Source organism: Buceros rhinoceros, unplaced genomic scaffold (assembly GCF_000710305.1).
Source record: "Buceros rhinoceros silvestris isolate BGI_N320 unplaced genomic scaffold, ASM71030v1 scaffold6819, whole genome shotgun sequence".
Lineage (NCBI taxonomy): Eukaryota > Metazoa > Chordata > Aves > Bucerotiformes > Bucerotidae > Buceros > Buceros rhinoceros.
Window position 1 is genome coordinate 1 of NW_010430862.1, and position 15,279 is coordinate 15,279.

General features: G+C 39.4%; 1 protein-coding gene across 1 annotated transcript; it reads right to left on the reverse strand.

Moving 5' to 3' along the window:
* Window positions 1-1,233: 1,233 nt before the first annotated feature.
* Window positions 1,234-14,983, reverse strand: SPATA18 (spermatogenesis associated 18). Its single transcript, XM_010143174.1, has 9 exons — window positions 14,927-14,983; window positions 13,199-13,304; window positions 12,972-13,087; window positions 11,350-11,468; window positions 9,032-9,126; window positions 4,472-4,601; window positions 3,121-3,352; window positions 1,978-2,136; window positions 1,234-1,413 (listed from the first exon to the last, which is right to left on the reverse strand). The coding sequence occupies exons 1-9, from the start codon at window positions 14,981-14,983 to the stop codon at window positions 1,234-1,236; spliced, it is 1,194 nt and encodes a 397-aa protein (XP_010141476.1).
* Window positions 14,984-15,279: the final 296 nt, after the last annotated feature.

The window sequence follows — 15,279 nt, forward strand, 5'->3', positions numbered from 1 at the left end:
GAAACAGCCCCCCCTTTTCAAACTGTGACAAGCTGCCAGCCCTGACCTTATGAAAAAAAAAGAAAAAATGTTATGGCTGACATTTTTTATACAAAATACCCACTTACAAAAGGCATTTTTCTTTTTTTTTCATCTCTAAACCAGTAGAGGTGAGTGTATTCATTATGGCTTGGCTTCGCAAACGAAGATCAAAAATGGCTTGGCTTCGCAAACGAAGATCTGGGAAGGGCTTTTCCCACGCTCACTGCAAGCGATGAGTGCACCCTCCAGGCCTGCATGGTGGATTTTTTAGGTGAGGCGCAGTGTGCGCGGAACTGACTCCACCCTTTACACCTGAGGTTCATCTGCCAGGGCCTGGCGAGCTTGGATGGTGACAGCGAAGTCCTCGGGTCGTAGGTTTGGTTAGAGTGTCCTTCTCTTGGATGGATGAGCCTTACAAGGCTAAACGAGCTCCATCTGCCTGGGTTTGGAGTCAGAGTTGTCCTTCTCCTAGGATGGTTGCCCGAAGGCCAGTAAGCCCATCCTGCCCGTGGACACACTTTGTCTGACCCTTCAGCTGAGAGCTGTCAGGCCTGGGAGACCCCACTGGAGGCACATGCCACCACCAGCACAGCTCTCAACCTCACAAGGGCATGCAAGCTCCTTCCCCACGGCAAGGAGATGCCCGTGAAAGAGTCACTGCTCTACCTCCAGACATCACGGACCCAGGCACAGGGCGGCCGGGGCCTGCCAAGAATGGGAGTCCTGGAGGGGAGGTGGGTGTATTAAGATCTATATATTGTACAGTAGCCACAGCCTGGAGGTTATGTTGATGATCCTGGTATCAGACACCAGATCTCAGTAAATATGACTTTTACAAAATGGGCTAGAAAGGAGGAACAAAGATGCACACATTTTATAAACATTGGAGGCAGGTAGACTAAACAGGGTAAGAAAAGCTGATTATAATTTTCTTAAAGTATAAATTAAAGATGCTCCGGAGACCGAAGTTTATCCAGAAAATTGTGCTCCTGTTCATTAAAGAAAGCTGTTAACACTGGTCTACATCCTGGCATTTACACACCTTAAAGGTCATAAAGACCTTAAACCAAATTCACTACAGACCAGGAATATTCATTCCAAACTAATGTTTAGCATCAATCTTAAACCTTTACATTAATACAGGAAAGAAGTACACTGTAGGGTTACAAATATCCATCAGGTTGTAAGAATTTGACTGAAAATAAGGAGTTCTTACTTGGTCTCACTGAAAAGTTCTCCATCAGTGCCAAAGGCAACATCAAGAGGAGGAACGAGCGTCTGCATTGAAAAAGCTACAAGGCACAACTCTCGAATCAAACTGCTGATCACAATGAAATCAATTTCTGGTGGAAATGAAATCTTTGGGTTGATGTTCATGGAGCGAATTACTTCCTGAAAATAAACACAATTGAGTAATTTGAGCTCACTAACACTTCTATTAATGGGCAAGTATGGAAATCCCTCCTAAATATTCCTCTCAGCTTTCTACATTTAAAAGTCAGTACAAGAAAATTCCAGCAATGTTGTCTTAGGCTATTCCAGAAAATACTAGCTTCAGAAAGAATGTGCTGTTATTTTAGAAATAAGGTTACATCATTGTTACATCAAGTTACATCATTGACATCAATCTTAAGACCGAGATGCAGTTGTTTCAGCTGAGCACAGAAGATAAATATGAAATGTAGTTTATGTTTACTTGATTAAGACAGTTACACTGTAGCTTGACAAAAATATAATCTTGGCAAACAGAGACACTTTAATCACAGGTAAATAAACCAAGTGATTAATGGGCCATACCACAATACTATTTTGGAAAATAAACAGCTACAAGACACAAATCCATGTGATAAACCTTTTTTCTTCTTCAGGTTACAGCACATTTCTAGTTTACACACTCCGAATTTATTAGCTGCTGACATAGATCAACACATTGCTTCCCCATTGCCCCTGACTCACATTGACACTGGCTTGAACATCATACAGATCCTCATGGCGAACTATATAATCCAGGACAGCATCTTCAAGTGACTCAGGCCCCGAGTGACCTATAGATAGAATCTCTCTTACGCGTATTTTGAACAATCTGTAGGCCGTCTTTGCTGCATGAAAAGACTCCTTAAAACATAAAGAGCATCTGGTTAAATATAGGAGACAGATTGATTTTTAATCAATTACCTGAGAGGATTAATTTAACACAGTATCATCATTGTAAGGAGAAATGTAAAATGCTGCTGTAGAAGTGAAAGTTAAATATAGTTCTCATGTGGGAGGACTTCTCCAATTAAATCAAATGTGATTTATTTACAGAAGATAGGATTGAAAAGCTTACCCCTCTAACCTTCTATTTTTATGCAGGATTCCACCACACACCCACGATCAACGGAATCACATTCGAACATATTATGTACAGAATTCAGTAACAGCATTTCATGTGCCTACCACGTAAGACAGCACCTCTTGTCTTTGGGAAGAAAGGTTGAATTGGGATTTGTAAACTGATTGACAGTTTGGGGAAAAAACAAGTTAAATGTGCTTGGTATCACACACGTTAATAGACATGCTGTCTGACACAGCTATGTACTACGTCAATTTTATAGAAAGAGGATTAAGTACAGAAAAATGAAAACAAGTTTTTTCAGACTGATCACATAGTAAACATGAGGTAACGCAATTTCAAGGTAGCCATTGAAACTAGAAAAGCACAAAGCTCCAGACAAGATGGAAGTAGGATATGGCAAGATCCTTAACTTTCTAAAATGTAGTATTCCCGAAAGAATACATCTAAATGAGGCAGTGTTGTTTAGTGCAGGAATCAGCTACTTCTCAGAGCCATTCAGTCTTCTTATGCAGCCCTTTTAGCACCTGTTCTGTAGATCACTGACCCTGTTCTAATGTTGGAGAGGACAGTCAGAAAAGGACACTAAATTGGGAGTTCAATGTAAAAGTGTGAAAGAAAGGAAAAATCGAAACGGAGAAAAAGAAGCTTTCTTCTCCATACTTGAAGAAATGCTAATTTATGCACAATTTAATGCAATCTAGCCGTAGTATTTTATAAAACACTTCTGACCCATGAAACAAGAAATATTATTTCTTTCCTACCACAGCTGCAATGTATATTATCCTCTGCACCATCTCCATGTCACTGATGTGTGTTCTCAAAAGGGTCTCTGCATACAAGCGTTCTCGAGCATAAATGTCACCAAAGCGAGCTACCAGGCAGGCACGACGCGAAGCATTTGTATGCCTGGCTCGGCCAGGTGAGCAGCTCTTCAGGGGAAATGGACCAGATGATTTGCTCTCCCTTTGAGAAGAAAAGCAGCTCCGTGCAAGCCTATGACATACAAAGAAACATGAAGTCACCATCCTCAGCTGAGATTGAGCCAACACAATTAAAGAAAATGCTGCAGATGGTTAGTCTAACATGAAGACATTTGTGTCAATACATTTTATGAGCCTGAACAATAAAATTAAAGTAATTCCTAAAGCGTGTATGGCCAAGAACTTTGTTTTGGGGACTAGTAATGGTTTGGAGATCTGTTTCTCTTTCAGGAACACTTCAGAGTTGCAAAGTCAACAGGTGAGAAAAATATAACAAATTCCACCCTGTAAATGTATAGGAGAATCATAGAATGCTTTGGATTGGAAGGGACCTTCAGAGGTCATCTAAGCCAACCCAACCTGCAATGAGCAGGGACATCTTCACCTAGATCAGGTTGCTCAAAGCCCTGTCCAACCTGGCCTGGAATGTTTCCAGGGATGTGGCATCTCCCACCTCTCTGGACAACCCGCACCAGTGTTTCGCCATCCTCACTGTAAAAATTTCTTCCTTATATCTAGTCTATATCTCCCCTCTTTTAGTTTAAAGCCATTATCGCTTGTCCTGGTGCAACAGGCCTTGCTAAAAAGACTGTCTCCATCCATCTTATAAACTCCCTTTGAGTACTGGAAGGCAACAAGGCCTTCCCAGAGCTTTCTCTTCTCTAGGCTGAACAGCCCCAGCTCTCTCAGCCTGTTCTCATAGAAGAGGTGCTCCATCCCTCTGAACATTTTTGCGGCTATCCTTTAGACCTCCTCCAACAGGTTCATGTCCTTCTTGTGCTGAGGATTCCAGAGCTAGGTGCAGTACTCCCAGTGCAGTCTCACCAGAGCTGAGTAGAGCAGCAGGATTACAGTGTTCAAAGAGGATATACAAACAAAACCCCTAACCATCTTTTTATGCCATACAGTTCTTTCAGTGCTTTTGTAAAGCTGCTCTGTTTGCTGTTTTGCCAGAAACTTTACATAAGTGTCTGAAACTGAAACATTTCGGCACTAGGAGAAATGAGCTAGAGAGTTTGTTTCTTCAAAACAAAGTACAGAAGTTTAGCTTTTGTTTATACTTCAGTTTCAAATGAGGATGGAATTAATGAATAATTGCTGATTCAGTGACTTCTCTGCATAATGCCTCTACCTGCTCTGGAGAACAGACTTTTGGGCATCCAGAATAGAAATCTCATCCCGCAGTATTTCAATCTGCTGCTCATAGTCATTCAGACGACCTAGCTTCCTGAGGACATCCTTCTCTTGGGCACAGGAAGTCTTCAGACTTAACCACAAAGAATAAAGTCATTCACAAGATGTCCTTCTACCAATTAATCCTCATCATTAAACAAAAAGAAGAGAAAAAGAAGAGAAACACTGAGCAAACTGCTTGTGCTGAAATACAGCAAAATCAAGAGTTTAAAAAACATTACTCCAAAGCATACGCTTAATTACGCTTTAAAATGTAAAAGTATACTGTGGCAGGAGACTGCATGGACACACTACACTTTGTTACAGGAGAGATCACTGGTTAACATTTGGTCTCCTTGTACTAGCTCAGATTATGAAGTCCAAGAAGGAAACTGGTTTCTGCATCACATTTAAGATGCTAGCTAAACCAGCTCAGTTTACTTTCCCACAGTTGAAAACTCTAGGTATTTTTTCCCATCAGGTCCACAGGGTCTTTTGTTTGCTGGAATATATTAGTCAGTCAAAGGATATCACAAATTATGTTACCCAATTAATATCAAAAGCTCTTCTGCCCTACCCAGAAGAAGCAGTGTTTCTTTAACATTGGCAGACAGTTTATCTTCTGTCCTTTACTCTAACCTTAATGTCAGAAAATATCCCAACATCTCCATTTTCCCTCCTAATACAGGTATTAATGTTTTCCTCTTTCCAAAACAAAAACCAAAAAACCCAAAAAAGAATGCTTTCTATTCGTTTTGAAGAAATTTGGTCTGTCTTTTTCTTTACTAAAGGACCCTGGTAGGATTTTTGAGAATCTGAACCATTGAAAGCTGTAACACCTATCAATTGACAAGCTTCCTGTTCTGATTTTTTTTTAGGGAGCAGGATGACTGAGAGAACCACAGCTAATAAGGCCAGAACATCTACTAAGAAGAAAGACTTCTAAGACTTCTTCCTTAGTCAACTCCTCCAGCAAGGACTTCTGGCAGAGTATTAATAAAAGAGGGCTAAAGAACAACTGGAAGGGAAAGTAGATTCGGGAAGATGAGTTATGGGGAGAGATATGGGGAAAACCACTATGTACAAAAAAAGGTGAAGAAAAGCCCTATATAATATACAACACATTAGACAGGCTTTCCTTAAATTGCCATTATTGACAATGTAGACAGACAATGCAGACAGACAATGCAGTTCTAATAACTAGTAGAAAGGATAAATAAAAAGTAATAATTTCATTTCTGTATTATTTTCTTTGTAGTAACACCTACTCACATGGGGATTTTTCAGAAAGTTAAAGCAATTTTTGATGGTCTTTATCTCACTGCTGTGAGATCCACAAAGCTTCATCTTTTCATTATGACAGGAGATAATGATTATAAATACAAGCAGATGCTTAATTATAGGTCTGTCTTTATCAGGACAGAGGAAGAAAAATCTACCCAAACAGGAGATCACATGACAGACTGAAACCAGCAGAAATTCCTGCATCACAAGTCATATGGTAAGTCACAAAACGTAAGAAAAGCTACCACTCAAAATGAATATTTTTCTTTGTAAAATGAACTAAATACCAAAAGGAAAAAACCCCAACTTTAAGACAGACCATTTATGAATTATCAATACTGTCATTTGTAAGCCTTAAGACTAACCCTTTCCATGCTAATTGAATCTATGCAGTATTCAGAGTTTCCCCTGGTTCATTGTTCATTCACTATACTACTAAATATTGATCTGAAGATAGTATTATCATCCTTCTGTTTAGGTTAAAGAGATGTAGATGTTAAAAAAATAATGGGAAGAAAATGGCAATATACAGTTCATAGAAAAATCAGAATAGTTTGTATAACTCACTAATTTTAAGGCTATAACTAGTATTTTAATCTCCAGCATCTAACCATTTAAAAATAAAACAGGCCTCTTCAGCCAGTTTCTCGTGAGAATATACAAAAGCCTTGGAGAATTTGTGTCAAGTATATGCTTAATGCTCTTTGCATGAAGAAGCCCACTGCTACCCTCCAGTTTGAAACAATTCAGTAATGATAAAGTCCCTCAGAGTTCCCCCAGTTCTTGGGCTAAGCCTGACTCATTCAGTCAGATTGCCTTGAAATTCGAGGCAAGGACAACTCCACCTATGTAATTTTTGGCCAGATGCCTGTTCAACCTATTTAAGAGACCCCTGCAACAGCAACACAAGATCTTGACGTAAGCAATTAAAGCTACCATATTTGCTGTTATCAATTACAACCACATTTATCAAAGTTTCTACCTACCAATCTATATAACAGGTCCTCTGTACAACACATCAAAAAAAGTCCTCTTGATCTCATTTACTTCAAAGCCAGTCGTCTGGCTTTAAGTTTGATTAGACCTTGGCATTAGTCTAAGCACCCTACTAATAAGCTTCTATTTATAATAGTATTAATAGGATTTTATTCAGTCTGCATATAACAACTGGTTTTAGTACACTTTATTTTTTGTCTTCTGCTGAAGAACTTCCAATTACTTTTAAATGTTGACTGTTACTCATTTAAAAAAAAAAAATCGTATTTTCCTTTATAACAGGGTTTAGCTCTTTGCTGCAGAATTATAATTAATATCTTGATCCAACAAAAGCTTATATTGGCTATAGAATTCAATTATATTAAGTCTATACCACATTTGTTCTAACAGCCAAGAGAGCAAAATGTCTTGCAAAACGTTTGGATTTAAGTATGCAAGACAGACAGGCTAGAGACAAGAAGAATGAGATCATCAGCTGTTCCAAAAGTCTCAGAAAAAAAACAGTTTTACAAAGATGCAGAGGACACTCCTGGCAAACTGTTCCTTATGTAAAAAAAAAAAAAAAAAATCCTGTCTTAAGTGTCACAGATCAGTCCTGACCTCATTTTCTCTACTTTTAGAAGCATTCCAGTTTTAACAGGCAGATAAAGACCAGGCAAATCTGATCTCACCCAGCTAAAAAGGGTTCACATTTTGAAAAGAGGATTTCACATAACATGAAAAATAGCACCTTTGCTTCAATCAGATGTTGAACACCCAGGCAGAAGATGCAAATGTAAAGTGCCAACTAAACTGAGGGCAAACATGAACCCTAAGTATGTGGAGATTACAGAACTCATGAATTCACAGGAAAATAGGAATGTTTTATTTGTCAGTCAGTAGTATAAATGGCAACATGAATTTCTGCCCAGTCTGCATTAAAAGCTACATATGGGAATTGTGAGATGCTTTATTCACAAGTAATAGTTTGAGGCAGAAAGACAGCAGTCGGGTTTTATCTGACAATCAAGGAGTTATATGAGCTACTTTTCACCCAACAAATCAAAAGGGTCCATTTTATGGGAACATGCCAGGTAGCAATCCAAAAAATCAAAATCCAAAGTAATCAACACTTGCTAGGAAGGTCCATGGATGAAATCTGACAACTAACATTATTCTAGAAGCAATGGTAAACATCCAGAGATGAGCAGGTGATATTCAACTTGCTACTAGAAGTAGAAACTCTAGTTGCCTGAGGTTTTGGTTTTTGCTTATCTTTATGGGGAGTAGCTCATGCTCCTAGCCTGTCCTAAAAAATGAACTTGTGGACAGTTATAGCCTTTCCTAAAGTGTAAGCAACAAAGTCCAATTTCTTCCACTTTTAAGAGCAGCAACGTTATTTAACTGAAAGGCTGTAAGCTTTTATTTAACAAGTATGACTATATTTCTATTGTTGAAATGTCAGTTATCACAAGAATTCACAAGCTGTTGGTATTCATTTCCAACCTTTGTATTCTTGTCCAATAACACACCAAAAAAACCCCAAAAGCAAAAAAAGCTGTGTGCTACATTTCAAAATGGTGAAGAATTAGTACTGGTTCTGGAACTGCCTGTGAGTCAAGCCACAAAAGGAAATTAGTTTTAAGGACGCCTGTATAAAATGTAAATGTAGGCCTCCCAGCTGCACCCTTACTGATCCAGATTAACTTCCCAGATGTGACTAATACACTTGGAACCTCAGAAAACATTTTTAAACCAGAGACATCAACATTACCAATAGTCATTAGTTTCACACAGACAAAAGTATTTGGCAAAAGATGGTCTAAAAGAAAAAGCCTTATAAATAACCTGACCTTAACATACACAGACTATCTTTTATTTAATGCACAGTACTTCCAAGAGCATCCTACCAAACTGCAAACAAAGATTTCCAGCCATATTTAGAATATGGTTCTCTTCATTTAACTTCTACAAGATTCAAATGCTATCAAGGTGCTAACTTCAAACTAATCTTCTCTATCCTACAGAAAAAACAAAAAAGAAGTTCAGCCGTAAGAGTTCTTCTCACATGAATCTACTTATGTTAAATCTCCGTGTAACATCAAGAAACAAAGCTGCAAGATGTTAAGGAGCTAGACCTATTTTTTGCTATAGCATAGGACAGCGTAGAATAAATAGAACCTGCTCAGGTAGATGACAGACGCTGTATCTGCATACTGACTTTCTGCCACAAATACCCCAAGATTCAATTTTTCTTATGCTGCTTTTAGCTGAATAATTTCATCTTCTGCTGCCAAAAGAGCAGTGGCTGATTTGATCTTTGTGTCTTCAAAAGCTAACTGGCTTTTTGCCAGACTACAAGAAAAATTAATAACCTTCATGGTGAAGCAGAGATTCTAACAGAGAATTTAATATGACAAACTGCCTGTTTAAGCAGACCAAGTCCATACCAACTCAACATATAAAAACAATCACAGTGGGCTTTGTTCAGATTATCAGCACACAAATAGCTTATGAAAAGTCAGATTTGACTATGCAATAACAGCATTCTTTTGCTATGACCAGTTATCTTTCATGAAGACCAAATTCCAGTTTCTCCATCAATTCCAACAGTCTACAGTGATCAGAATGATCACTGTCCATAGATGAGGGTATCTCAGAACATGAATTCCCTTTCTTTGGCATCCATCGCCTGCCTGCCAATAACTACACAACCATGATTCCATACTGCATCATCTTGAAAGGATCAGTTCTGAAACTTTCACAGACAACATCTTGGCTTCAACTACCTCTTTCCAACTCTCCACATTCCAGACTTCTACATTTGCAAACCACAGCAAACACTTGTCTGACCTGACTGCAGAGAGAAATGCAACCCACAAAACTATACAAAAAGCCTTACCACCAATTTCCCACTTCTCTCAGGAGCTAGCCCAAAATTACTTTCTTGTACAGCAAACTGCCACACACTCACTCCAATCTGTATTAGTGACTAACTTTCCTTGTACTTCTCACATTGACCATCCAATGTTTTTCTCCAGTTCAAATAATCTCTTTCTATTCACACAGAAGCATGGAATAAAACACTTAATCCCTAAAACAACCTTTATATGTATATATATAGCAGTAGATGAAAAACCGGAAGTGAGCTGGTGATATGCATTTGCAACTCAATAAGACAACCACATCCTAGGCTGCATAAAAAGCAGCTTGGCCAGCAGGTTAAGAGGTGATTCTACCCCTCTACCTCCCTTTCATGAGACCCCACCCAGAATACTGCATGCAGCTCTGAGGTCCCCAGTTCAAGAAAGGTATCTCAGAACAGGTCTGAAGGATGGTCACAAAAGTGATCCGTGTTGGAATATCTCTCCTATGAAGAAAGGCTGAGAGAGTTGGGATAGCTTAGCTTGGAGAAGAAAAGGCTTCAAGAGACCTCAGTGCAGCCTTTCACAGGACTCAAAGGAGGCCTACAAGAAAGCTGGAGAGAGACTTTACTTTTTACCCCTGTCCTAGTGATAGGAGAAGGTGTAATGGTTTTAAACTAAAAGAGAAAATATTTAGATCAGATACAAGGAAGAAATTCCTTACAATGAGGGTGGTGAGATACTGGAACCAGTTGCCCTCAGAAGTTGCGGGTGCCCCATACCTGGAAGTGTTCAAGGACAGGTTGGATGGGGCTTTTAGCAACCTGATCTAGGAGAAGATATACCCACCAACAGCAGAGGCGTTGGATAGATGATCTTTGACAGTCCCTTCCAACCTAAACCATTTGGCAATTCTGCAAGATTAGCATACAGGACAAAACATTCTATTGAATCTTTCTTCTAATCTAGCTAATACAGTTAGCAATTCTGAGAACTTGATATTCTTGGAATCAGTAAGAGCTTTGAATTATAACCAGTTATTGTACTGACTCAATCACTCAACATTCATTGTTCTCATGCTAATAGGATGCACAAAAAGTGTCTGTCACTTGGAACTACTTTTGAAATGGCCCTGGAACTAACTGCATAAATTTGTTTCTTAAGCAATTAAGTAATTTTGAGAGTACAGCACTACACAAAATGAGTTTTATGCAACTGGGACAGGAAGTGCTCAGTCCTAGTCGCTTATTTGAAAAATCTGTTCCCATGCTGATTACATACCATAACTAATTACTACATGTTGTAGGTCTTTCAATAAGTGTTGCACTATAGCTTTTCACTTTATTTTTATCAATGTTTGCTCAGTGTGCAACAATTCATTGATTGACTATAATTCCACCGGGATGGTCATGCAATGTTCAAAACCCTTCTGACTAGAAGGCTGGCATGTTTTGCAATTCTTCTGCTAGAAGCAAAACCTAACAAGCCAATTTATGAATGCGGATATGACTATTATTTGTAGTTCACTTTGAATACACACACACACAATCCAGAACCTAGATGTATTTGGAAAATCTGGCTTAAAATTAGAAATGAAACATTTTAGAAATTTCCATCATTACTTAAATGTCAAGAGAAAAACATGGCTTGTTGAAAAAATAACAACAACAAAAAAAAAAAATCAAACAAGAAGAATCACAGTTAATTCCCTTACTCTTGTTGCACATGATCAAGCTGTAGGCGAGTTGAAGTCAGTTCTTCCTGCAGCTCTTGCAGTTTAGAAGTCTGACTGCCGACCAGTTCTCTCAGGTGCCTCTCTTTGTCAATTGAATCCTACAACAAAACTCAAAAATCACGCTGCTGGAATGTCTGACTTCACAGAATCCTTCAGCAATGTAGTATACCATAATTAGCAGATGTATTTCTAAACATTTCTAAAGTAACTGAAAAAAGCAATCGCACATCTTCTAGAGGCATACACGATACCTTTCAGGCACACAAAACAAAGACTCAATTATATTAGGAAGAATATTCACTTCACTTACACCTCATGACAGAGAATACAGAAGGTCTGGGTATGGAGGTTTGCTACCTGCATACCAGCGTACCTGCATACCTGCTACCCAGACATCATCTGAACAAAGTGTTCTTGCAGATATGTGGAATTGGATTTTTTTTTCCAGTCAGTCATCTTCTGACTATGTCACCAACTCAAGTAAAATTTTGGGGATTTCATGTGCACAAAATAAAAAAGTTATTAGAAGAGAGGAGGCAAGTATTGTCATTCCAGCAAGCACACTAATACTCATGCAGCTCAGTCTTTAACAAACTACAGATTTGTCTGACACTACCAGAATTAAATAAGTAACTGGGAAGCAGGCTTTTTTTTGAATTTTTAATGTCACATGCAACGACAAATCCATAACTGGTATATCAGCTGTACTGTCACTTAATGACATCATTATTTTACATTTTGGGGTTTATTTGGCAGAACCCTACTTCAGCAATACACTAGAACATGACTCTTCAGGGATATAACTTTTTATTTGTCCGTATTTTAATTGTGAAAGATTTTGAGGTGCAAAAATGAGAAATCTGAGAACATGGAGACACCACTATCAAACCTCAAGATCTTCAATATTTTCCCCTAGTCTGCATCAGCACAACACCACAACAGATACGTCTTTTCTGCTGAACTGCTACTGTTAGTACTACAACCCCTTCAGTAAATATCACACACATACTAACTCTAAACATCAAGTTAAGCATGTAGTGGTATCACAGTCAACACGAGCACTTTCCCCTCACCCCCCTTCTGGAGACATTAAAATTCTCAGACAGTAAACAAAGATTTATTATTTTCAAGAAAAAAAAAAGGAACTTGCAAAAAAAAATCCATGGAGCTTATACATGTGTAAGCTGAAGAAGCGTATTTTCACACAGTGTTGGGTTTTTACTAATAGAGATATGGCATAAATACCTCTATGATGTCTTTGCAAATATAAATGTAACATAGTCCTTTACCCAGAAAAGGAAAGCAGTACAAGAACATAGCTTCTCTCATAAAGCAAATTCCTCCATACTGTCACTGATTCTTGTGAAACAGCGTAAGTCTTAGAAGGCCAAGAGTGACTTCAATGACCTCTTTGATTTCCCTTTCAAAGGCAAGGTAAGATAAGACAGAGAAAAAGCATAGTTGTCTCCATGAGCAGCTAAGGACATACTTCATTAAGCAAAACTGGGGAGGAAGGCTATTATTAACAGCACGTCATTAAAGCTCTCCTGCAGGTATAAATTCACCCCACTCTATTCCCTTAGAATAAACTTCGTACACACCTGAGTTAGGGAGATGTTTGTTTCAAAGAGCCTTCCTGAAGTAGCACAGGAAAAACAAGTCCCTAGCCATGGCAGAAGACGAGTTTTGATTGTTTCCACACCTGCATAATGCCCTCCTAATAAAATACATACATTAAGAAATTGTGAGAACCCTTACAGAAAGGGCCAGAGCTTCAAAAGGTAACACACATGAAATGTGCTAGTAATAAGACAAGGCACTGATTTACCTTCTCGAGATGTTTCATTGAGGATTGTGAAGAGCTGTCCTTGAATCTCAGAGTTCAACTCTATTATTTCACAGCATCGGTTCAGATTCGCATCACAGGAATTAATCTGTAAATTAATATGTATTAATACATCTGTCTGGGTTTTCTTACTTAGTTATTCCTGTTACGATCACGACTTTTTCCCCCCATAATCACAGCTTCACAACCTTATCTTACGGCATCCTTTAGAATATGTATCTTTAAAAGATTCACATGTTAACAGGCAAATGAACAAGACATTGGGGCTTCTATAGCCTAGTTAATTCACTACTTGAGAAAAATTACTCCTTTTCCCATTCATAAAGGAGATGCAACCACAAATAGATCTGAAAGAAGAATCATAATAATTGTGGATCTGTGTTACAATCTTTCAACACGGAGTTTTTAAAGTAAGATAGGAGATTGTTGCATAAAAAAAATTAGTCCAAAACCTAATTTCCCATATTTTCTGAGATAATAGATAAAAGGCTATTAGCTTGCTTTGTCAACAGCTATGTGAGACCTCCACGCAATTTCATCTGATTTTTAAGAGTTACCAACTGAAACAAATACTACAGAAGAACAGGCAAAACCCAGCGTTATGCCTAGGCAACAACAGAACAGCGAAACTACACCACTTTAAGTACCTGCCAGGAGAACATACTTTCTACCTGCTCCCTTAAATCTTCATCCATAACCTGAGTGTCATCTTCCACAGAGATCACCTTCTAGGTCTTCAGGCTTTAATGGCTCCATATGGTTTTTTACAAGCTTCCAAAGCAGCTAAAATTCCCACCCATGCCCATCAGCTTGCATTCTGATTGCTGCAACATGCTCTTCTGTGGCCTCAAGGAACACGGTCTCACCCTGCTAACCTCCTCCAGAACACCACTGCAAGGTGCTTTTTTCCAGCTCATTACACCAACATAACACCCACAGCGCTTCCATCTGCCAGCTCCTCCCTTTCTGCAAAGGCAGCCTGAAACTGCTCACCTTTGTTTCCCAAGGCCTCAGAGACTACCCTCACCTCACTTATTTTGGAGAGTTCAGCTCCTGCTATTGCTCAGCCCTCCTGAGATCCATTCGTAAGATTTTAAAATGCACACCTTTGTTCTTCCTCCTCTGGTGTCCTGCACTCTGTGGTAGCTTTACCAGCTACCCTCAAACTCCTCCTTAAAACTGTCCTTTGCCACAAATCCCGCAGCAAGTTACACTGGCTGTTAATGTGCCTATATACCATAAACCCAAACAACTGACTTCCCTTAAAAAGGCTGCCTCTCTGCTCTGCACCTTTTCTCACCAACCACAGCACACAGTAGGTGGTTACACACGCATGACCAAATCAACTGTCAGCATCAAGTTTATGAGAGTAGGAGTCACAGGAGTGAACTCTGTCGAGATATTCCACTGAGAAAATTCATAGTTGTCAAATCTCAGGTCCCTTTACCTCATCTTTCCCCAATTTCACACCTTTGGTACTGCTTCCAGTTTTGCCTCCTTAATCTTTACTCCTCCATGCATCCCATTACATCCACCTGCAGCTTCTCACCCACACCCAAAAATCTTTCCTCACATTTGCTTCCGTCCTTACAAAGCTCTTCTGCAGCTGTGCTGTCTTCCAGCAGCCTCTCAGCTCTAACAGGGTTCCCACCCAGAAGAACTGGGAGGCTAGATAAGCCTGTTCTCACTTTCAACTGCCCTTTTCCTCACGCTTTCCTGGCTGTCACCAGGCCACGGGCAATTCTCTCTGAGCACACCTTCACCCATGGTCCTTTCCTCTGCTGGTCTTTTACCACAAAACTCTTTTCTGATCCAGCCTCAGTCACTACAGCTCAAATACCATTTTTAACCTCCGGTCTCTGCTTTCAGTGAACCCTATGACAGGCAAAAAAATAAAACAAGCTGAAGCTGTGAACGCTACAGGCACTGGCTGTTAAACCGCTGACAACCGAGTGCGTGCGTGGGTCAGCGCCCCAAACTGGTCCTTTGAACCCCAAGCGGTGGCCACAACCTACTCCCCACGACCGGCTGCAGGTTGCGGTTGCACCGGGCTAAAGGCACCC

Bases quoted from the DNA above. Each gene is read 5' to 3' on its own strand.
- SPATA18 (XM_010143174.1), bottom strand. From the start codon at position 14,983: ATGGGTGAAGGTGTGCTCAGAGAGAATTGCCCGTGGCCTGGTGACAGC. The intron at 4,602-9,031 runs CATAAGAAAAAT...GGTTAAGTCTGA, and splicing joins AATTATTCAGCTAAAAGCAG to AGACTTCCTGTGCCCAAGAG. The intron at 3,353-4,471 runs GTAGAGGCATTA...TGTATGTCATAG, and splicing joins AAGTCTGTTCTCCAGAGCAG to GCTTGCACGGAGCTGCTTTT.